The 23,467-nt window shown below is 42.7% G+C and overlaps 1 protein-coding gene across 10 annotated transcripts in view; it reads right to left on the reverse strand.

Annotated features, from left to right (window-relative positions):
• LOC133622388 (mitogen-activated protein kinase kinase kinase kinase 4-like) overlaps positions 1-23,467 on the reverse strand; it is a 71,349-nt gene that overhangs the window by 17,325 nt on the left and 30,557 nt on the right. For 3 of the 10 annotated variants that reach the window (XM_061985082.2, XM_061985085.2, XM_061985087.2), the window contains exons 4-21: positions 18,635-18,760; positions 18,335-18,445; positions 18,102-18,192; positions 17,891-18,021; positions 17,758-17,812; positions 17,603-17,681; positions 10,724-10,899; positions 10,586-10,658; positions 10,283-10,493; positions 9,773-9,934; positions 6,828-6,914; positions 5,499-5,648; positions 4,811-5,059; positions 4,477-4,568; positions 2,380-2,507; positions 2,184-2,278; positions 1,574-1,746; positions 1,364-1,493 (exon numbers count right to left, since the gene is read on the reverse strand). In XM_061985082.2, coding sequence (XP_061841066.1) covers positions 1,364-1,493; positions 1,574-1,746; positions 2,184-2,278; positions 2,380-2,507; positions 4,477-4,568; positions 4,811-5,059; positions 5,499-5,648; positions 6,828-6,914; positions 9,773-9,934; positions 10,283-10,493; positions 10,586-10,658; positions 10,724-10,899; positions 17,603-17,681; positions 17,758-17,812; positions 17,891-18,021; positions 18,102-18,192; positions 18,335-18,445; positions 18,635-18,760 — 2,319 coding nt within the window. Of the gene's footprint in view, positions 1-1,363; positions 1,494-1,573; positions 1,747-2,183; positions 2,279-2,379; positions 2,508-4,273; positions 4,375-4,476; positions 4,569-4,810; positions 5,060-5,498; positions 5,649-6,127; positions 6,569-6,827; positions 6,915-9,772; positions 9,935-10,282; positions 10,494-10,585; positions 10,659-10,723; positions 10,900-17,602; positions 17,682-17,757; positions 17,813-17,890; positions 18,022-18,101; positions 18,193-18,334; positions 18,446-18,634; positions 18,761-23,467 lie in introns of those variants that run through there. The other 7 variants (XM_061985086.2, XM_061985091.2, XM_061985092.2 and 4 more) reach the window with 5 other exon arrangements.

Consider the following 23,467-nt stretch of genomic DNA (forward strand, 5'->3'; position numbering starts at 1 on the left):
AGGCATTTAATACAAAGCACAGCAACTCCCCTCTTTTCTGATTGGTCACTTTAAACACCTACTTTCTCCTGATCAGAGCCAATTTGAGGGAGCCTGTTGTGTGTCCCTTCTGAAAGGAGTCTGACAAATAGCCAATATTATTGTATTTTGCCGTTTAATATACATGTTTTACACTGCAACCTATTAAACGATGGCATTATATGTTATGTCATGTCAAAAATGGCGATCTTTAACAACAACTTTTACCAACCGTTGCATTTTATAGACCTACTTTATATGATAAAAGTTAGCTCATTTATCAATGATGATGTCATAGTGCCAGAGTCGCGAGTGTGATGATCAAATGTGTTATTTTATAGTTTTTATTGTAAGCATTTTACTCAATAAGCAATGATATAATAGTTGATTTTGTCTAAACTTTACTCTAAACACTACTCTTCTTGAGAAGGGTAACAGTTTGTCAGTAACAGTTCCCTTAAATAGGCTCCGACCAGGACGAGTGGGTGTTTAAAGTGACCAAACAGAAAAGAGGGGAGTTGCAGAGGCTATGTGTGTATTGTGTGTTGCATAGTAACATGAAACAGTTGGAACAAATCGATCAAACAACCGTGAAAGCTTATCTTCTGCATCTGACATAATGAATGTAGCTAATTAAAATACTATTACTCACATGTCTAGCTTTATTTAAAAAAAAAAAAAGTGTCTGCTTGAATACAATACTCAGCGGTTATTCCATGGGGGTGTCACATGCGAACGCTTATTTGTTGGAAACAATACATCCCAATCACGTTAAATTGCTTGCCGGGATGTGGGCAGCTAGATTACCGGTACCTTACATCGCCCTACCCGAACACAGGTTTTTTTTACTCAATGTCCGCCCCTAAGTGCCAAAAGAGTGGAACGTCACACACGCTGCCAAAGCATGTATCTCATTTAGACTCCGGAGGAAAAGGTACTAGGAACGAGACAAAGGGAGAGTGGACAGAGGTGAGTGCGCTCGGCACACACACGTCAAGTTAACTTTCAGTTTCCATCCGTGTCAAGACGAGGCAGCCAAGGCGGACAAATAGCATGCGAGGAGGGCATCCATTTTAGAGATTGTTCCGGACTTTAGACAGCTTAGTTAACTCTCCAGCGTTGGTATTGCTATTGTTTGTACGTACTCCTTTTTAGTAGAATAAATTGTTTAAGTTCCATTCTAGTCACCTCTCATCAATTTAGACAGCCTGAGAATAAAATGATCTGGGTGAACTCTTCCCTCTTAAAAGGAGTGTCCCAATATGTGCAAGATTTTGACACTGTTTTGACGCCACAGTTATGTCCTGACAATGTTTTAAAAAGATCTTCTCATCTCTTCTTGTACCTGTCTGATGACCAGCGTACCATCCTTTGACGGAGTAGTAGCCTGCTCGCTCTCAGAGTCTTCAACCAGCATTGTTTTGGCGGACCCAGTTTCTCCATTACTCAGCCTCCTGTGGAAACCATGAGAGGACCTGATGGCCACAATCAGACCCATTTTAATAAAATCTACGTTGAAAAAAACAACCCAGACAAACAGTATAGCATAACTGACCGAGAGTCCTCAGCACCCGAGGTGGATTCCTCTCCCGCCTCCTGATCTACTTCTTCATCGTCTTCCTCATCGGTGGTGCCAGAGTCCTCACTTGAGGAAGAGTAGTCAGTCACTTTGTGGGGAGGTCGCACGTCGTCCACTGCACGGAGCTCCTTGGCGAGGGCTGTCAGGTCCTGAGGAGCAGTGAAAAACATGAGCTAGGTGACAGCAAACGCACGCATGCACGTCATTGAAATTGTGTTTAAGTCCGATGGTGGAAGCTTCAGCCACTGCGTAGGGTAACAAAGTGGAGAAGGAATCGTGCAGGCACACAATGGCACATTCGCAGGTGTAAATAATTACTGAATTAATCCTACAAAAAAGCAAAAAGGTTTTAACTTTAACCGTTACAGGATGCAGTGACTGGCGGAAATGGAGCAGGAACAGCAGAGGCAAGATGATTTTGTCTTTTTTAATGGTCTTACCATGTCAACCTAAGTGGTTCCACAACAAATACCAAACATTCGATTAATGCGAAGGTACACGTCAGGTGGGTGAGATAAAAAAAAAAGAGTGTGGTTAACCTTTTTATCAACAGTTTTGCTGCCCAATTACAAAACAGAAGACTTACAGCAGGTCTAGTGGGCCTGGCCAAGTTCTTTTCATCGTTTTTTTTGGGAACACTCTCAGGGCGTTGGAGGGGCGACCCTTCAGATTTGGACGATGCTTCAAAAGCAAAAGAGAGAAGATTATATGTAAGTGTTGGGTTTAAACGATAAAGCAATCAAGCTTAGCTAAGTGTCTGAGTACGGTAGCAGGGGACTCACAGCGTGGCCTGAAGCGGTCCCCAGGACTGGCCTGGGAGCTGGAGTTGGAGGAACCAGAGGAGCTGCCGCTGCCAGGCCGAGGCTGCAATTTCTCCACACGGTCCCACAGAGGGCGGTGGTCCACGTTGCTGTCCAAAACAAATAAGGGCACCATGTTTAATTACATACCCCTCACCATTTACATTAGGGATGCCTGATATTTTTGGCATACTTGCCAACCCTAACCTACTCAGTGGCCTAGTGGTTAGAGTGTCCGCCCTGAGATCGGTAGGTTGTGAGTTCAAACCCCGGCCGAGTCATACCAAAGGGGGACTTTTGTTTCCGAGTTGAGTGGAACTTCCATTTCTATGCTGATGGAGTCATTGTTTACATGCCTGTTTGTCATGTTAAATAGAGAGTAAAACGGTTGATGCGCTTTATCTTCTAAGCCCAACTGAGAAGAATTACACAGCATGTGACAAAGTATTTCCATGTAGTGGCTGTGCTGAAAGTCTCAACGCCGGCTAGAGTAATGACGTTTGGAGTATCCTCTCGCTATCAGTAACCACGTGTACATGGGCAAACTTGATTTAATCTGATGATAATTTGGATTAGAATGTTACTGAGTACATGGACCCTGAAAAAAAATTATCCAATTATGACAGGCATTTTCATGCATCACACCTTAAATCAGAATGCTTTATTTTGACATGCGCAGCACATACCGGAAACGAAAGTAGAAGAAGCAGCAGCAGTGGCTTCCGCTGTAAACAAACATGGCTCTGTGCATTTCTGCTTGTCCGACGTCGTCACATTACTAATTTTATCTTCTCTTCGCTACTTTTATTTTTCCTCTATTTTTGACACGGAGCTGTTCTGTGCCCTCTGTGCTTGCGACGCCCTCTTTATGTTACGACATTGTGTATGGGCCTGAGTCTTGCAGTTATCACTTGGAGTAACTATAAGGTCCTGAATAAAACGGCTTGTTGAGACAACAACTGGATCCATTTTTTCAGACCATACTTTTGTTTCTGCTAGTCTCGATTTTAGAGCAACAAACTCAACATTATACAACAGGGGGGGGAGACAACTGTAAGACAATGGTTTCATTTCAAGACTACTAAATTTAGTCCTCTATCCACAACTTAAGTAAATCTGACATCAAAGACATGCGCAGTAAGGGTAATTTAGATCCGAATTTCGGAAGAAGTGTTTATACACGATACAATCCAAATGACTATCGGCATAAACCACGTGTCTCGATCGGAATGACATTTTGATCCGAAAGTATGTTTGGGTCAGAAAATGGTAAATGCCGTGTTTACATGAAGCATTTTTGTTTTGGTTAGGATTAACTGTTTGCACGTAGCTAGTGAGTAGAACTATTAGATTGGTTTAGTTTTACGGTGACTATATGGATGTTTTCATGTCTAGAGGGCTCTAATGATGGTAAAAACTGTGTTAGAAGGCTGTAAACATATTTTTTTATGCTTTAACTATGAAAACGGGACGGCACGGTGAAGTTGGTAGAGTGGCCGTGCCAGAAATCGGAGTGTTGCTGGTTACTGGGGTTCAATCCCCACCTTCTACCATCCTAGTCACGTCCGTTGTGTCCTTGGGCAAGACACTTCACCCCTTGCTCCTGATGGCTGCTGGTTAGCGCCTTGCATGGCAGCTCCCTCCATCAGTGTGTGAATGTGTGTGTGAATGGGTGAATGTGGTAATACTGTCAAAGCGCTTTGAGTACTTTGAAGGTAGAAAAGCGCTATACAAGTATAACCCATAAAACATTGGATTTATAAATAAGAATCAGTCAGGCCCAGAACCAATTAGATGCAACACAAGGGAGTACGACATGGCACTTTTTCTATACGTTACATTGCAGTATTTGTCTTATTTCGCACAGTATTTATTTGTGAAATGCATCTTGTGGTGTCAGAGTAAAAGAAGCATAATGTGTTCATTCATTACACCAGAAGAGGATAAAGTTGCTGCATAAATCGTGTCGATTGATATCTGTAACAAAAATGAAAAGCTGGATGATATCGGTAGAAAAGCCACTATTAAACATCTCTAATTTGAATGTATCACAATTTACTCTAAAGGCTGACTACTTACCCAGATACATTCCTCTGTCCGCTAGGCTGCGATGGTAGCGGAGACTCTCGGCGCGACAGTACAGGAGATCGAGACGTTGTTCTCACGGGTACCTAGACAAGACATACACAATGCTTGCTTTACTGGTGTGAAACTGTCACCCACTGATACACAGGCAAACATTCAATTCAGACACTTTAGTAGGCACATTTCACATGTATTGTAGAGTTGTTGCCAAATTCAGACACACATCTTGTGACGGAGCAGCATGGACAGTGAAGTGACAAGACATGACAACAAGAGAATGAGGAAACCAAGGGGAAAACACCAGGGTAGGAGAGGGAGCCCCCCTTACCTTGGGTGGCACCTCGTCACTAGGTGGGGCCTGAGGCTGGTGTAGGGGAGGTTGGGGCTGGGAGTCAGTACGGGCAGGCGAAGGGTGGTGATGGTGGGGTTCCTGGGAGCGCATGTGGAGCTGTGCAAAGTTAGCAGTAACACCACCGGGCTCACTGAAGGACTGGGAGCGAGCGACCATGGGCGGAGGAGGCGGAGAAGGGGCGGCACTGTTGCTACTCTTAAGAGCGGCAAGGTGAGACCACTGGACCTTGAAAGAATGGGGCAGGGGAGGGGGTGAACACAGTGAGACATGAGGGAAGATGTGTGGGTTACAAACATGCACCCAGGTATACACACATGCATACAGGGGACAACAAACAAAGGTTCACGGCGGTTTAACGTCTGGACTTGCGTTCATGTTAACATTAAAATTTGGGATACACATTGATGAAAACCATTGATGACCAATTTTCACACATTTATATCTGTATGTGGGCCGTACACATGTTAAACATGCAGGTTGTAACATGTTCTGTGTAAAATGGTTGTGCAATGTTTTACTTCATTTTACTAAGTAATAAACAAATTAAGCCACATCACCATGATATTGATTCACAAGCTTTTGATCAGACAAGGAGGATATCCATGTTGCTGTTTATGCATGAGTGAGGAAGGAGAAAAGGTAGAGGTTACGAAGGGGGGGTTACCTGAGGCTCCATGGGCCGGTGCATGGCGGAGACCTCAGATGAGCTACCGTTGGAGAAGGGTTCAACTGAGCGGGGAGGCAGAGGGGGCTGCTTGGGAGGAGGGGCGGTCTGAGGGGAGCCCTGTATGTTCTTACGGTACCGTTCGTCAGCCTGGGGCGAGGAAACCACAAGGGACAAACAATAAGGTGAGTGTGGGTATCAAGCTCAAAATGTCTATCATCATCATCACACTCTGAGCTCTCCTTCTTTTACTGCCTGTAAATGTGAGTGGCTAAGGTGATGAGTCATGCTTGAAGCTGCACAGACACACACAGGTAACATACAGGTGCTATCGTGTCAACATCTTTAAACCATGAAAAGGCAGTAAAGACCATTGTTAATGACTTGTCACTGCTGGCATGTTCTGCTTGTTAGTTTGGGCCTCGTCCGTTACATGCAGTGGACCGACTTTGCATTGGCAGTGCAGCCTTAAGTCTTCATCAAGTTTGGTCTTCAGAAAGAGAAATGGTGGCGATGGTGTTGCTGGCACCACCTGTCCATGTTGTCACAGGGGTGCAGCAAAGACAAGCGAGGAGAAGAAGATGGAAAAAGCAGGCAGGAGGGCGTTCAGAGCCAACGAGGCGGTTCACCTCTCTGATAGGCTGTGGAGGTTGAGTGACTGGTGTATCGGATGCTGCATGTTCTTCCAGGGAAGGGGTGGAGTCAATGGTGGACTCATGAGGGGGGCTGGGACTACTAGAGTTCTCATCATGGTCACTTTGCTCCAACACAGCTGCCTGAGCTTTAACGCAGTCAGGGTGCATCGCCTGTGGCACACCAGAGATCTCAGAAGAGCCTGTGGCAACAAAACTGCCAAGAACCACAGCTTGTGGTCGCTGTGGGAGGACTCTGTCAAGGGGCGGGGTGGTCGTTGGAGGAGCTTTGACGCGGTCTGCGGGCAGTTTGGACTTGTCGCCAATCTGCTGTTGGGATGCACGCTGGAGTGACAGCAGGTAAACCTGTTCCTGCTGCAGCCGCTTGTGAAGCCGCTCAGCCTTGCGCTGCTCCTCTAGCTCGCGCCACTTGAACTCCTATCGTAGAGTGGGGCAGGATTGAAGGAGTAGGGATTCAACGTGGCGTCCTCAATCTTTCCAAAGAAAAGTATGTGCTCTGCAGCCTTTGTCTAATTTCTTAATCAAAGGATTTGTTGAATTGTCCCAAAACCTCAACAGTCCCTACCTCTCAAACATGATTAGATTAAAAACAAACCTGGAGTCAGTTGCAAATAGGTGATGTGACAGACAAGCAAATACACAATTATGTTATAGGTAGTGTAGTTGTGGGACTGACCAACAACATAGCCTGTTCACGCAACAGCTGTTCCTGTAGCATCTCCAAGTGTCTCTGCTCTTCCTCTAACTGCCGTCGGATGTACTCCTGTCAATCGAAGTAAAATGAAGCAGTCTTCAGATTTACTATGTTCACACATTATTCCTTCCTCCACTAAAAACTAAAAAATACTAGTCTACATGAAAATGTATTCAACAGGCTGTCAAGTGTGTGCCTAAGCAATGTTAACAACAGAGCTACTTAGACAACAGTGTCAATCTAAGGCAGTACGGTCGTCCCTTGCCACTTTGCACTTGAATTTTGCCGCTTTACTCTATTGCAGTTCCTTGCTGTTTCACGCTTGACTACGACCTATTATTAGAATAAAATATGCATATTTAGGCAACTTTAAATATTTTTTGCCTAGATTACGGATTTCCAAGCATAAAAAAGGCTAAATGAGCGTATCTCATTTAAGTTTCACATTATTAACCGTTTCCACTCGGCATTCATTGCACCGGTCACAGGGGGTGGGGGGGGTCCCACATATTCGGTCCCTTCCAAGGTTTCTCATTGTTTCCATTGGGTTGAGGGTTTTTTTTTGTCCGGATTTGGGATCAGAGCAGAATATGTTGTTGCGGTTTGTGAAGGCCTTTGAGGCATTTTTGATTAAGGGCTACACAAATAAACTTTGATTGATAAATTACCTTAAAATAAAAAATCTAAGGTATTGTATTGCACAGCAGATTGTCATAAAACAAGTTGCAGTATTTTCACAGGTTAGTGGCTGTGTTTAGCTGTGTGTGTGTATATCGAGTGTGTGTGAGGCTATATTATAGTAAATAATGTCTTATTCTATCATGCCTACTATATTGGGTAAGACTATAAAGGTGACTAGATGAGTGTTACTTCATGCCTAGAGGACTGTAATAAAGTTTAAAAATAAACATTTAACAAAAGTTTCAGCATCATCACCTTGCCCGATGTTCATTTGCTGTATATGATTTTCTTTCAGACATCCATTGTCCACGATTGCTTTTCCTTAGCCCAATGGAACCTATTTTTAATGACGGCTTTAGTTAAGCATTTCTGTTTTTAAATCCCATTTCCTTTAGTCTGTTTCTTACATTTATGTTTACAGACACTGACCTCAGTTTCCGCTCATTTGTCCTGCATTTCTTTTGCTGTGCATTTTTTATTTTCAAGACAAACTGCTTGAAGTTTTCTGTCTTGACGCTTTTTTTATTTTGCAACATTGCGTGATGAATTACCTTCTTAAACAGGTTTGATAATCCTCTCCTTTGTTTCAATTGACATCAGGTGGCAATCAACCTGTTGCAACAGCTCTTCGGGTGTGAACACTCCTTTTTAACTGCAGACTAATGAACAGATTTAATATGATGCTATTGTTAGTTTTGGAAAATAAAATGTACAGGGAGATTCCATAAGTTTTGCCTAAACATTAAGTGACTCCATTATTTTTGAAAAAATGAAACGGTAATTGACTATGTCTATGAAGGTTCTCATTCATCCAGGTCATTATCATCTCAGGGCATTCAATGGATCGCAACTGGACTGTTTGGTTTGTCTTAGAAGACGTTCGGCTGTTCATCCGAGTAGGCTTCATCAGTTCGCGCTCATAGACTTAGATTGGTCAGATCTAGACTAGATCTGACCAGACTAGAGCTGACAAATCTAAGTATATGAGCACAAACTGATGAAGCCTACTCGGATGAGCAGCGAAACGTCTTCTAAGACAAACCAAACAGTCCAGTTGTGATCGATTGAATGGCCTGAGATGGTAACTGATTACCACAATTTATTTTCTGGGGTTTTTTTTGTGTTTCTTAAAGCCAAAAAGTTGCCTTTTGAAATGACTATAGTTTTGTGTCATGTCTGTTAGCTGAATCTGCTTACAATAACATCAATCGCAAATATTATTTGATCAATATGCATAGCGAACAACAGCTCAAATAGCTAAAACAACAATTTATCAAACAATCTACACCTGCTACAACTACATGAAAACATACCTTCAAACTAGAGATGTCCGATAATGGCTTTTTTGCCGATATCAGATATTCCGATATTGTCCAACTCTTAATTACCGATTCAGATATATACAGTCGTGGAATTAACACATTATTATGCCTAATTTTGTTGTGATACCCCGCTGGATGCATTAAACAATGTACCAAGGTTTTCCAAAATAAATCAACTCAAGTTATGGGAAAAAATGCCAACATGGCACTGCCATATTTATTATTGAAGTCACAAAGTGCATTATTTTTTTTAACATGCCTCAAAACAGCAGCTTGGAATTTGGGACATGCTCTCCCTGAGAGAGCATGAGGAGGTTGAGGTGGGCGGGGTTGGGGGGGGCGGGGTGTATATTGTAGCGTCCCGGAAGAGTTAGTGCTGCAAGGGGTTCTGGGTATTTGTTCTGTTGTTTATGTTGTGTTACGGTGCGGATGTTCTCCCGAAATGTGTTTGTCATTCTTGTTTGGTGTGGGTTCACAGTGTGGCGCATATTTGTAACAGTGTTAAAGTTGTTTATACGGCCACCCTCAGTGTGACCTGTATGGCTGTTGACCAAGTATGCTTGGCATTCCCTTTGTGTGAAAAGCCGTAGATATCATGTGATTGGGACGGCACGCAAAGGCAGTGCTTTTAAGGTTTATTGGCGCTCTGTACTTCTCCCTACGTCCGTGTACCACTCCGTACAGCGGCGTTTTAAAAAGTCATAAATTTTACTTTTTGAAACCGATACCGATAATTTCCGATATTCCATTTTAAAGCATTTATCGGCCGATATCGGACATCTCTACTTCAAACTTTTTATTGTCAACAGTTGTGTTAAGTGTGATAAAACCAGAATATAGCATAGTTATCTTTGTGTTTGTTAGTGTAGGCAAGGATGTCGAGTACTGTATATCCTGCAGTTTTGACTTAATGGCAAAAATTACCTGTTCACGATCATTCCTCCTTTTCTCGTCCTCAGCACGCCTGCGCTCTTCTTCCTCTTTGCGCCTGCGATCCATTTCCTCAATGCGCCTCTTCTCCTCCTGCTCTCGCCGACGCTGATCCCGCTCTTGTTGCCGTCTCATCTCACGTTCGCGTCTTTGTTGCTGAGTGGTCCAAATGAATATGACATTCAGTTCTTGTGTATCCATCACAGCGCTGCGTACACCACCATAAATTGTGGCCTCGACAGTTACGTTTGATAACAACCACTTTTCATATTAGGAACCAATAAAAATACTACAAAAACAATCAACAATGTCAAACAAAATAAAGACATCAATTATTGTAATTGTGGACAAACTGTTGGCCATGGAAACAATGTGTCCAACAATAAAAAAAACTAACCAAAATATTGATCACACAAATTAATAAAACCCTAATAAATCAATAAATAACAAAAATGCACTTAAGTACACATTACATAGGTTATGAAGTTCCTATAATAAAGCAACCTCCTCCAGTCGCCGCCGCTGCTCCTTCTGCTGTTCAATACGCTTCTGCCTCTCTGCCAGTAGTTGGCGCTTGTACTCCTCCTGTTCGCGAAGTTGCTGCTCCTGCAGGAGCTGCTGACGACGAAGTGCCTCTGACCTCTCCTTGTTTTCCTGCTGCAGGCGGATGAAGTCTCTGCGCAGCGTGGACTCACCCGGCACATTAACGATGGAGCTAGACCGTGACAGTAATCACAATTGTTAAACTGTGCTTTGGCACTTAGTTTGGACAGTGGCTGATAAGTAGAAAATGCACTGCCACCAAACCTTGGTTCTCCCTCCTGCTCCGGGGGATCCTCCTCCTCCTCCTCACTGCCACTGTACTCATACTCAGTCTCGTCTTTGCATAGGAGAAAAGTGATACAAGTCATGCAAACATCTTCAGAATTGGGTAGAAATGCGCACCTTTTTCGCCCCTCTTCTTCTTGGTGCGATCAATGTGGTCTTTCAGCTGAATTCGGACCTGCCTCTCATTGGGTTGGTCTCGGATAAAGGGGTGTTTGAGCAGCTGTTCTGTTGGCGGCCGCTGTGTGTAGTTCTTCACAAGGCAGCCCTCGATGAAACTGAAAAACTTTTTGGACCTGCGGGAAGAGCGCCAGGCCAATCCACACATAAAGAGGGGCAACACAGAGAACACAGACCTCTACCAGTGATTTAACAATTGTCACTAGAATTAATTAATAAACACAGTCAAATAAATTGCATATTAAGACAATGAAGGAGAATGAAGGCTATTTTTCATATTTGTTTTAAATGTGAACTTTGTGAAGGCACACAAACTCTATGTTCCAATAAATTAAGTAACGCCTGTCACCTGACTTCTACAAGCCCCTGCAGCAGACAAACAACACTAGGGATTAGGACTGTGAATCTTTGGGTGTCCCACGATTCGATTCAATATCGATTCTTGGGGTCACGATTCGATTCAAAATCGATTTTTTTTTTCTTCAATTCAACACGATTCTCGATTAAAAAAAAGATTTTTTTCCCGATTCAAAACAATTCTCTATTCATTCAATACATAGTATTTCAGCAGGATCTACCCCAGTCTGCTGACATGCAAGCAGAGTAGTAGATTTTTGTAAAAAGCTTTTAGAATTGTAAAGGACAATTTTTTATCAACTGATTGCAATAATGTAAATTTGTTTTAACTATTAAATGAACCAGAAATGACTTATTTTATCTTTGTGAAAATATTGGACACAGTGTGTTGTCAAGCTTATGAGATGCGATGCAAGTGTAAGCCACTGTGACACTATTGTTCTTTTTTTAATTTTTTTTATAAATGTCGAACGATAATGTCAATGAGGGATTTTTAATCACTGCTATGTTGAAATTGTTACTAATATTGATACTGTTGTTGATAATATTCATTTTTGTTTCACTACTTTTGGTTTGTTTGGTGTCGTGTTTGTGTCTCCTCTGAATTGCTCTGTTTATTGCAGTTCTGAGTGTTGCTGGGTCGGGTTTGGTTTTGGAATTGGATTGCATTGTTATGGTATTGCTGTGTATTGTTTTTTTGGATTGATTAATTAAAAAAAAAAAAAAAAAAAAAAAAATTAAATAAAAAAAATTAAAAAATCGATTTTTAAAAAATAATCGATTCTGAATCGCACAACGTGAGAATCACGATTCGAATTCGAATCGATTTTTTCCCACACCCCTACTAGGGATGCACAAGATTTTATATTGTTATGACATGGTTTATTAAAGTGTAGTTTGTGCACCCTTAGAGAAAGTAAGAGGTAAGAAAGAGTCAAACAAACTGAAAGAGTTGTCCTGACAAAAGCCAGTATCTTCAACGATGGTAAAAGGCTGGTCATCCAGCACCATCATCTCCATGGTGAAATCACAAATGCAGAAGCCCTCGAGTTGTCTGACAAACTTTTAGCTATTTTTAAACATTGCAATGACAGGAACAAATCTTTGCCGCTAGCTTCCTTTTTTCCCGGATTTTGGTCTCAATGAAAAAAAATCCTTATTATCATATCACTACTGCAGCCATCGGGTCCACTCGACAACCCTCAGCAACACTCCCCATGCAGTGCGGAGAGTTGCATGTTACGTAATTCAATAAAACGAGAGAGAGTTGGCTGCACATAAAAACGATGGAAAAGACATCTCTGCCAAAAATCCAAACTTTGTGTAAATATTTTGAAAATTGGACCCTCATTTATAACTAAAGTAGAGCAGGCAGCAGCTCACACTTCCTCATACTTTCTGTAACATCGAGGGAGAAGTGATATGAGCCAGCTTAAAACATTTCTCACCTATAAGCCCTGTGAAGGAGCCTACAATTGTTTTTATTTTCATGTATGCAATATTATAGAGTTCCTTACAAGAAAGCTTTATCCATCCATCCATCCATCTTCTTCCGCTTATCCGAGGTCGGGTCGCGGGGGCAGCAGCCTAAGCAGGGAAGCCCAGACTTCCCTCTCCCCAGCCACTTCGTCCAGCTCCTCCCGGGGGATCCCGAGGCGTTCCCAGGCCAGCCGGCAGACATAGTCTTCCCAACGTGTCCTGGGTCTTCCTCGTGGCCTCCTACCGGTCGGACATGCCCTAAACACCTCCTTAGGGAGGCGCTCGGGTGGCATCCTGACCAGATGCCCGAACCACCTCATCTGGCTCCTCTCGATGCGGAGGAGCAGCGGCTTTACTTTGAGCTCCCCCCGGATGACAGAGCTTCTCACCCTATCTCTAAGGGAGAGCCCCGCCACCCGGCGGAGGAAACTCATTTCGGCCGCTTGTACCCGTGATCTTGTCCTTTCGGTCATAACCCAAAGCTCATGACCATAGGTGAGGATGGGAACGTAGATCGACCGGTAAATTGAGAGCTTTACCTTCCGGCTCAGCTCCTTCTTCACCACAACGGATCGATACAGCGTCCGCATTACTGAAGACGCCGCACCGATCCGCCTGTCGATCTCACGATCCACTCTTCCCTCACTCGTGAACAAGACTCCGAGGTACTTGAACTCCTCCACTTGGGGCAAGATCTCCTCCCCAACCCGGAGATGGCACTCCACCCTTTTCCGGGCGAGAACCATGGACTCGGACTTGGAGGTGCTGATTCTCATCCCAGTCGCTTCACACTCAGCTGCGAACCGATCCAGTGAGAGCTGAAGATCCTGGCCAGATGAAGCCATCAGGACCAAATCATCTGCAAAAAGCAGAGACCTAATCCTGCAGCCACCAAACCGGATCCCCTCAACGCCTTGACTGCGCCTAGAAATTCTGTCCATAAAAGTTATGAACAGAATCGGTGACAAAGGGCAGCCTTGGCGGAGTCCAACCCTCACCGGAAACGTGTCCGACTTACTGCCGGCAATGCGAACCAAGCTCTGACACTGATCATACAGGGAGCGGACCGCCACAATCAGACAGTCCGAAACCCCATACTCTCTGAGCACTCCCCACAGGACTTCCCGAGGGACACGGTCGAATGCCTTCTCCAAGTCCACAAAGCACATGTAGACTGGTTGGGCAAACTCCCATGCACCCTCAAGGACCCTGCCGAGAGTATAGAGCTGGTCCACAGTTCCACGACCAGGACGAAAACCACACTGTTCCTCCTGAATCCGAGGTTCGACTATCCGGCGTAGCCTCTTCTCCAGTACACCTGAATAGACCTTACCGGGAAGGCTGAGGAGTGTGATCCCACGATAGTTAGAACACACCCTCCGGTTCCCCTTTTTAAAGAGAGGAACCACCACCCCGGTCTGCCAATCCAGAGGCACTGCCCCCGATGTCCACGCGATGCTGCAGAGTCTTGTCAACCAAGACAGCCCTACAGCATCCAGAGCCTTAAGGAACTCCGGGCGGATCTCATCCACCCCCGGGGCCTTGCCACCGAGGAGCTTTTTAACTACCTCAGCAACCTCAGCCCCAGAAATAGGAGAGCCCACCACAGATTCCTCAGGCACTGCTTCCTCATAGGAAGACGTGTTGGTGGGATTGAGGAGGTCTTCGAAGTATTCCCTCCACCGATCCACAACTTCCGCAGTCGAGGTCAGCAGAACACCATCCGCACCATACACGGTGTTGGTAGTGCACTGCTTCCCCTTCCTGAGGCGGTGGATGGTGGTCCAGAATCGCTTCGAAGCCGTCCGGAAGTCGTTTTCCATGGCTTCCCCGAACTCCTCCCATGTCCGAGTTTTTGCCTCCGCGACCGCTGAAGCCGCACACCGCTTGGCCTGTCGGTACCTGTCCGCTGCCTCAGGAGTCCCATGAGCCAAAAGAACCCGATAGGACTCCTTCTTCAGCTTGACGGCATCCCTCACCGCCGGTGTCCACCAACGGGTTCTAGGATTACCGCCACGACAGGCACCAACTACCTTGCGGCCACAGCTCCAATCAGCCGCCTCGACAATAGAGGTGCGGAACATGGTCCACTCGGACTCAATGTCCAGCACCTCCCTCGTGACATGTTCAAAGTTCTTCCGGAGGTGGGAATTGAAACTCTCTCTGACAGGAGACTCTGCCAGACGTTCCCAGCAAACCCTCACAATGCGTTTGGGCCTGCCAGGTCTGTCCGGCATCCTCCCCCACCATCGCAGCCAACTCACCACCAGGTGGTGATCGGTAGAAAGCTCCGCCCCTCTCTTCACCCGAGTGTCCAAAACATGAGGCCGCAAATCCGATGACACAACTACAAAGTCGATCATAGAACTGCGGCCTAGGGTGTCCTGGTGCCAAGTGCACATATGGACACCCTTATGCTTGAACATGGTGTTCGTTATGGACAATCCGTGACGGGCACAAAAGTCCAATAACAAAACACCACTTGGGTTCAGATCCGGGCGGCCATTCTTCCCAATCAAGAAAGCTTTATATCAAACTAAATATTTAGAGAAGTTGACTGTCAAAGTTGATGCCGCAAAGGTTAAAAACAGTGTCTTGTGGGCAAGAGACGTAGGTTCAAATCCAGTGTAAGGCATGTGGTGTTTTTTTCTTTTAATTGACTTAAAGGGGTCATATCAGGATTTTTTTTCTACATCTGAAACACTTCATTGTGGTCTACATAACATATAATGGTAGTTCTTTGGTGAAAAATTTGCATAGATTTTGTTTTACAGACCTATTTTCAAGCCATATTTTCTCCCTTTTCAAACGGTTCGTTTTGAGAGGCGGAGTTGTTAGATACAAATTAACCTCTCCTCACCACACCCCCTCACGATCAGTGCGCAGTTTCCCCCGCACGGTAGAAATGTTTTGTAGTTTTTAGCTCTCTTGGTTTTATTGTGCACTATGGATTTATTGTGCACTATGGACATCGGTGACCGCCACAGGCCATATGTTTTGAGTGACTTTTACCACATCACAACACCCCACATGATATCAATCAATCAATCAATCAATCACTCTTTATTTATATAGCCCTAAATCACAAGTGTCTCAAAGGGCTGCACAAGCCACAACGACATCCTCGGTACAAAGCCCACATACGATACAGCAAGATCAGATCAGCGGCTCACCATGTTTTGTTGCCGGCACTAAGGAAGGAGGCGAAGATGCGAGCTGACGACAGAGGACCAAATTCCGGCTGACGTAGAGGTCTGAAACTATACGCTAACGAAGGTTACATTTCTTCAAAGTCTGACTTTCTTAGCTGCTCAGTGGCCTTGTGGTGTGTCCGACCTGAGATTGGTAGGTCATGAGTTCAAACCCCGGCTGAGTCATACCAAAGACTATAAAAACGGCACTCAGCATCAAGGGTTGGAATTTGGGGTTAAACCACCAAAATGATTCCCGGGCGCGGCCACCGCTGCTGCTCACTACTCCCCTCACCTCCCAGGGGGTGAACAAGGGGATGGATCAAATGCAGAGGTTAACTTCACCACACCTAGTGTGTGAGTGACAATCATTGGTACTTTAACTTTTTATGCTATATCCTTGATGTGTAAATGTGTATGTTGATAATAATAGGCTTTTCTATTCTACATCATGTAAATAACTCCGCTGCTCGGCTGGTTCCAGTTGTAAACAAATAGAGGTTTTAAGGCACGATACAAGGGCTTGTTCGATACGAGTAACATCGCAAACGTAATAACTGATTATATAACTTACTCGTCCATTGCCAAACACAGTTGGCACTGATCCAATTAGGTCGTTTTTAGGAAAATCGTTAGTCATTTTGCCGCAGGACGGTTATGCTATTGTCTTGCAGTAGAAGGCTAAGCTAGCTACACAACAACTCACGCTAACAATGCTAATGTATCATTCATATATTTCTAACCTACTGTTATTACTTACCGTTACATTGTCTCCTCTACTACAATAAATAATAGGCACAGAGCCTGCCATTAAAAGCATTTTTTTGGAAAATCAATCTTTTTGTGAAGGTCTGTGGTTGAAGTAAGGCTGCTCTTTGCACTCTCAAAATTACTTCTTCACAGATTAAGGCACATTGCCACGAATCAAAGTTAAAAATAAAACATGTTACTTCAGATGATGCTGGAAGTTAGTGTAGTGACTTGCGCTGGTTAAAGCATACTAACAACAGAACATTTTCCTCATTGGGTTTAATCATCGACATGATGTTGTGGTAGAGCTGGTTTTACATAAATTTAAATTGGCACACTCTCGGAAACATGTTTAGGTAAATGTCTACCATATATGGATAATCCGCTGACATCACACTTGAACAAAACCTCACACTTCTAAATGGACAATTGGGAGGAAGCAGGAAGGAAGGCAAGATTGTTTTATAAATATCTATGCAATGCCTCCATGGTTTGATTTCAATTTTTTGTGACTTATGCAGATCCCAAATACACATAAGCAGGTACCATCAGGTAAAGAAAAAATGTTTTTGTATGACAGGGCCCCTTTAGAGGCGATTTGTGATATATATATATATATATATATATATATATATACATACATACAGTATATCTCTCAGTTGTAATGCCAAAGCTATTTTTTTTAAATGTTTTTCGGTGTGTCACCATAACTAAATCGGATCCTAACAACTCTCCAGTCTGGTGTTTTGTAAAAAGATGGTATTCCAACTCACCTACATTAAGGAAAAAGTATTTTTTTCAGCAAAATCTGCTTGGCTAATTATGAGCCAGACGGTGGAATATTTTATCCTAATTACACCTCATAGTAGCTGATTTTAAAAATGAAAGTATGTCACCGCGAATACAGCCATGTTGAGGAGAGTATCATAAAAATCATAAAGAATCCTGATTGATATGTAAATTTAAACTGATGAACAAGAAATAGCATTAAATAGATATAAATTAAATGAGGCGGAAATATTATTGATGTAAATTGACCTACCATTTCTTGGATTTGAGCCTCGGAGGGGGGTTTCTTGGAATCAGGAAGAGTGCTCTCATTGGGTGCATGTCACAAAGCGCTACAAGAATGTGCATCCAAATGTATGAGAAGAGTGAAGCAAATCAGAAAAATTAAAGCAAAAGAGAAATCCTTACGTGGCGCTCCTTCAGCCATCTCAATTGCTGTAATGCCGCAAGACCACAGGTCACTCTACAAAACAAGTACAGCGTCAAGCACACATTCTCACACCTTCAGGTTTCCACTAGTGAAACAAAAGTTAAGTCTTACTCTGTAGTCATATGTAGCATCAGGGTTTTCGTCGCAGGCAATGACTTCGGGGGCCATCCAGTATGGAGTACCAATGAAGGTGTTTCTCCTGCCTACAGTGCGATCCAGCTGGGCACTCACACCAAAGTCCACTGCGGGGAAGAAATGGAGATTTGATCACAGCGGCGGTGGTCACGGTGTGGACAAAAGATGTACTTGTGCTCCCGCTTACCTAGTTTCACTTCGGCATTTTCAGTCAACAGGACATTCTGGCCCTTGATGTCTCGGTGGATAACATGGTGGGCGTGTAAGTGGGCTAAACCCTGCCCAAAACAAAGACAGAACACATTAGCGGAGAAGACTCTTGACCTTTAATGAGCACCATATTGTGTCTACTTACCATGAATGTAAAAATCATAAAGAGAAAAGAGTATCGATGCGTACGAGAGGAAGAAGAGCACTCACTCTGAGGATTTCTCTGGAGATGTAGGCAATCCAGTCTTCCTTCAACTGGTTCCCCTTGGTGTTCTTCACCAGGTCTGTGATGGAACCAGCTCCACAGAACTCCATCACCAACTAAACAAAAATATATAAACACTTTTTTTCTTCATAAGATAAAAAACCCATCTGACCCACATATTAAGAGACAGGGTGGGGCTGTCGTCTTAAGATAACACAAAAAAATATTGTTGCTAAACAGCTGCTGCTGATGATTTTCTCCCGTCTCCCACAGCTTACCATTCTTGTATGGATTTGAGGACTTACCCAAAGCTGGTCGTCATGTCCCGGTGGACTCTTTTTAATGAAAGCCCCGTAGTAGGTGGCGATGTTTCTGTGATGGGAATACTTCTTCAGCATATTAATCTCCAATTTAATTTCCTCTTCTTCATCCTGCACACAGACATTGATGTGTTGTGTACCACAACATTACACAGGTGGAAAAAAACAGTGTGTGTGCGTCATATTGCGTCTATGACAAATCAATTTTTGGGAGTATTTTTGATCAACTGTAGAGATTTGGGACCAAGTTGGTAAATGATTTCTTTGTTTTGGGATTATTGCTGCGTGGTTGAGTCCCAGTGTGAACAGCTATAGCGCGTAATCTATTGAAAAAGATCAATGTAAATATGCATTCGCTTGATGAGAAATTAACTGAAAACACACGTTTATTTCTTTCTGGTCAATAACAAGCAAATTGTGGCCTAAATGTTTAGCAGGTGTCATCTTTAGCACAATGGCAGTTGGCTGCCTCTGTAAAGCAGCAATGCTACTGCTAGCATGACATGCTCAAATTGACATAAGCCTTGCAAAAACGCCCCATACACACACAGAGACACACTCCACCTCCCCCATCTGACCCTCTGTGCTGTGCAGCTGTTGGCTCCTGGCTGCAAAAGCCTAATCAACACTAGTCACACAGTAATGGAGAAGACACAGACAGTGCACTCTTTTGCAAGGATAATATGAAAGAAACATTTATTGGGAATGGAAGTGAAGCACTGAGTGTAACTGAAAATGTCAGTGTTTCCATCCACCCATTTTCTACTGCTTGTCCCTTTTGGGGTCGCGGGGGGTGCTGGAGCCTGTTTTAGCTGCATTCGGGCGGAAGGCGGGGTACACCCTGGACAAGCCATATGCTAAATTATTTCTAGCAGCCCGCCACAATTACATGTGGACCGCCACAGAAATATTTAGTGCTGTGTTTTTTTTTCTTTTTTGATTTGGCATGTTTGCCCCTGCACATAAACATTAAAACACAAAAACATCAAAATAGGACTGTCTCTTTTGTGCAATATTAACGATATACAATATAAACAATATACATTTGGCCTACAATAGGGATTTGAATTCTATCGGCATATGATGACACATTCCTGCAGTGTCCCACAAAAGGCTACGACAAGAGCATTGTCGCATAAGTGTTAACATGTGCTCAATGTTTCCTTACCATTATTGCTATGTTGTCTATTACCATTATTTCTATGTTGTCTATTACCATTGTTGGTATATTCATTATTACTACATTGTTGATACAAATTATTGTAACAGTGTAATAATTATTGTTACCTGTGGTAATGCCGCTATGATACAACATCTGTATTATAATCCTTGAACAACGTAAGAGTGAAACTCATGTGAATAATCACTGAATGGAGAACTGGGGGTGGGATTAAATAAATTATCTTCTTCCCACTCCCTTTCAGGCAAAACTGGACAATCATGAATTACATACTATACATTACCTTTTGCACTATATTAATTGATATTACGTGTTGTCAACTTTGTACTTTTTTATGTTATTGCCTGAAATAAATAAATAAATGAAAATGCAATGTAGCGTCCTGAGTGAGGGCTAGCGACTTTGGCTCAAGTCTGTCAATCCACAGTGTGGAGCCGCTTCTAAATTACTTATCCTCGCCTTTATCAGGGATGTGACCACCCTTTTAGAAAACAGGAGGAACATTGACAAAAAAAGAGGAACATCTCTATTAGCACAAATTGCTGCCACGCAAACCCCGAAAGAAAATTTAGAAAATTCCTGCAATTCGGTGCATCTCTACACCATAATTTATCTTTCGATTTATTCTCATTTACCAACCTCTTTTGGCTGTCTTTTAGAGGCATGCCCGATTTAATGTACGTTCAGGCATGAGTAACATCGAGGACCTGCGGGTGAGGAGAGCATTCAACAAATTTTGTTGAGCTCGTATTTTTATTGACATTTAATTTATAAAAGGCAGAAGTGATATTTTGACGTGAAAATGTATGTTTTAAAACATAGATTTCCGCGTTTTTTGTGGACATTTCACATGCCTGCTCTATGGCAGCAAATAAACTACATTTCTTTCAAGTCTCATTACTGCAGGACTGCAGAAATAGCTGAACATGTGACACATTGAGCAAAAGAGCAAAAGACTAATTCCGAAGATAGCTTGAATATTAAGTAGCGAAACCACATCAGTGCTTAGTACACTTTAACAGTAGTGTAGCTGGAACTGCGTTAGCTATTATGAATACATTAGCAAGTAGATTAATAAGAGTCTAGAAAGAAAATAATGCGTAATGACTACACAAAGCAACTACACAAGACAGGGTTGCCAGATGGGAAATAAATGATAAATGTTTGCCTTTGCGCACAAAAAAAGCACAAAAACATTAAAATGCATCAAGCATGTTGTCAATGCAATGAAGCGTCCTGAGTGAGGGCTAGCAAATGCAGCTAAAGTATGTCTCTCCACAGTGTGGAGACGCTTCTAAATAACCAATCCTCGTCTTACACTATAATTCATAGGCCAAAGAATATATCATGATATGCATCATTTTTGTCCAACCCTGTGAGTAGCTTGACTGCGTATAGTGGATGGCATAGTAAGTTCACTTCTTAACACACCTCATACGCACCAAACACAGCTGACCTGGTTGTGTATTATTTAGCATGTGTTCATCAAAACAATTATGTGAGTGTGAATGTTGTCTGTCTATCTATGTTGGCCCTGCGATGAGGTGGCGACTTGTCCAGGGTGTACCCCGCCTTCCGCCCGAATGCAGCTGAAATAGGCTCCAACATCCCCCCGCAACCCGAAAGGGATAAGCGGTAGAAAATGGATGGATCATCAAAACAAAATACATTATCTTAAAAATCAGTGCATGACATCCAGGAAACATCATAAATGTTTTTTTTAACATATGGGCCTCTACCGCAGCAAATAAATAAACTTACAACCCCTAAGCCAATTAATTATTGTTCTGTTGTTAATTAAGGTTAAAAACCATGATAATGTCACACAATTCCTATGCCACAAACCAAAAAACTCTGTTTTACCCATTCACTTAAAAATAGTTTTGCATCATGGCCAATTAGATGATGACATCATTTAATCTCTCTCAAACCTAATGCCAAAGATAAATTGCAGTCCTGTGGGAAACACTGATTATACGATGGGCAGGCTTAGCGGACTTAGCAGATATAGCATACAGCAACTTAAAAAATGACATAAATAAAGTATTACCAGTCGTGGGCTCTTATTTTGGAGGATTTCAACATGCTTTATTAATAAGTAAGACAGGAAGTGGAATTGCCTCCATTTTCAGCCTAGGGCCTGCACAGTGGCAGAGGAGCAACTATGTTTAAGAATGTGGGTCAATGTGTCTCTGTCTACAATATTGCCACGATGAACAAACAAGGGCATATAATAATCGAGATGACTGGCTTGGCGCACCTGTATATGGTCACACAGAACAAAGAACGTGTCTTAATAGTGGTTAAACATTAAAACAAATCAGTTGTCAGACTGTGAATCATTGTGACACATGTGGGGAGCGGCAGCAGACAAGTCAGCAGGCAGCTCTGACAAAAGTATCGGTATTTCAAGACATACTGTAAGTGATGTAGGTTAACTATGGATGACTCATCACCTCCACTGTGTACGGTAATTGAAGAATCACTTGTGAATCTTGGCAATGACACATGCACACAACCAAAGCCTCAATAGAAACAAGCCAGATGCGGGTTTGCGGTTTCATACAAAGACCAGCTCAATTGAACTGTGTCACTTGATGAAAATGTGGTTAACATCTATTTCCAATGACCGTCATGTACTATGTCAGTTTATTTATTTTCTTCAGCATAAAAATGCAAAAGAACAACTTTTACAGGGAATCATTTTAGCCTTGTCGTGTTATCAATAGACTGCGTGAGTCCGATTGTGTTTGTTTGTAGCACTTGATCTCCTTTCCTTCACCCAACTCAGACATCTAGGCACACTCCATCCAGCAGTCCATCCATCCTAACTCGGGCTACACACTGTCTTTATTACAAAATAGGCATCGCTATCTATGACATCATCACTGGTAGGGATGGGCGATATGACCTAAAATATATATTGCAATATATATTACAGCTTCCTGCGGTTACAATACACCCCGATACATTATTTGGCATATAAATGATAACGGAACCATTTTAAAACAGTTTACAAAGTTTCTGAATTTAGCTGCTGAGGTATGCAATAACATATTGCGTCATTGCCAGTTGTATTATTCTCTCAAAACTATTATTAATCTACTTGCTAATTTACTGTTAACAGGTGGTCACTTGAAGATTTACATGTTCCTATTTACACTGTTGTTAAATTAATAAGAACTTATTTGTCTGTTTAGATACTTTACATTAGCTGTGGGCGATACTAACAATACGGGTGTCGATTCAATACCAAGTAGTTACAAGGGCATTAATTATCATACCAATGTTGATTACAGATCCTTTAAATTTCCAAGATCATCGAATGATAACATTTTTGATCACAATTATAAATCAGACAAAAACACAGAATGGAGTTGTGGCAACATCAATTACATTTTGAAGTTACTTACTACCGTTAGCCCTGATTTAAATGCTTTGGTTTTTGCCTTTAAAGTCCTCCTGTGTCCAGGGACTTATTTGCTGAGTTTGTAAACAATAACAAAAAACAGCAAAATATTTTTTGATAATAAAAAACATTGATCCAACTACTGCTGATACTATACTTGATATTGTTATCATCAATATTTGTAACAATCCGCCCACCTTTGTTTGCATTCAAGAGCTCTACCTTTCAG

The sequence above is a fragment of the Nerophis lumbriciformis genome, linkage group LG23, assembly GCF_033978685.3.
Source record: "Nerophis lumbriciformis linkage group LG23, RoL_Nlum_v2.1, whole genome shotgun sequence".
Classification (NCBI taxonomy): domain Eukaryota; kingdom Metazoa; phylum Chordata; class Actinopteri; order Syngnathiformes; family Syngnathidae; genus Nerophis; species Nerophis lumbriciformis.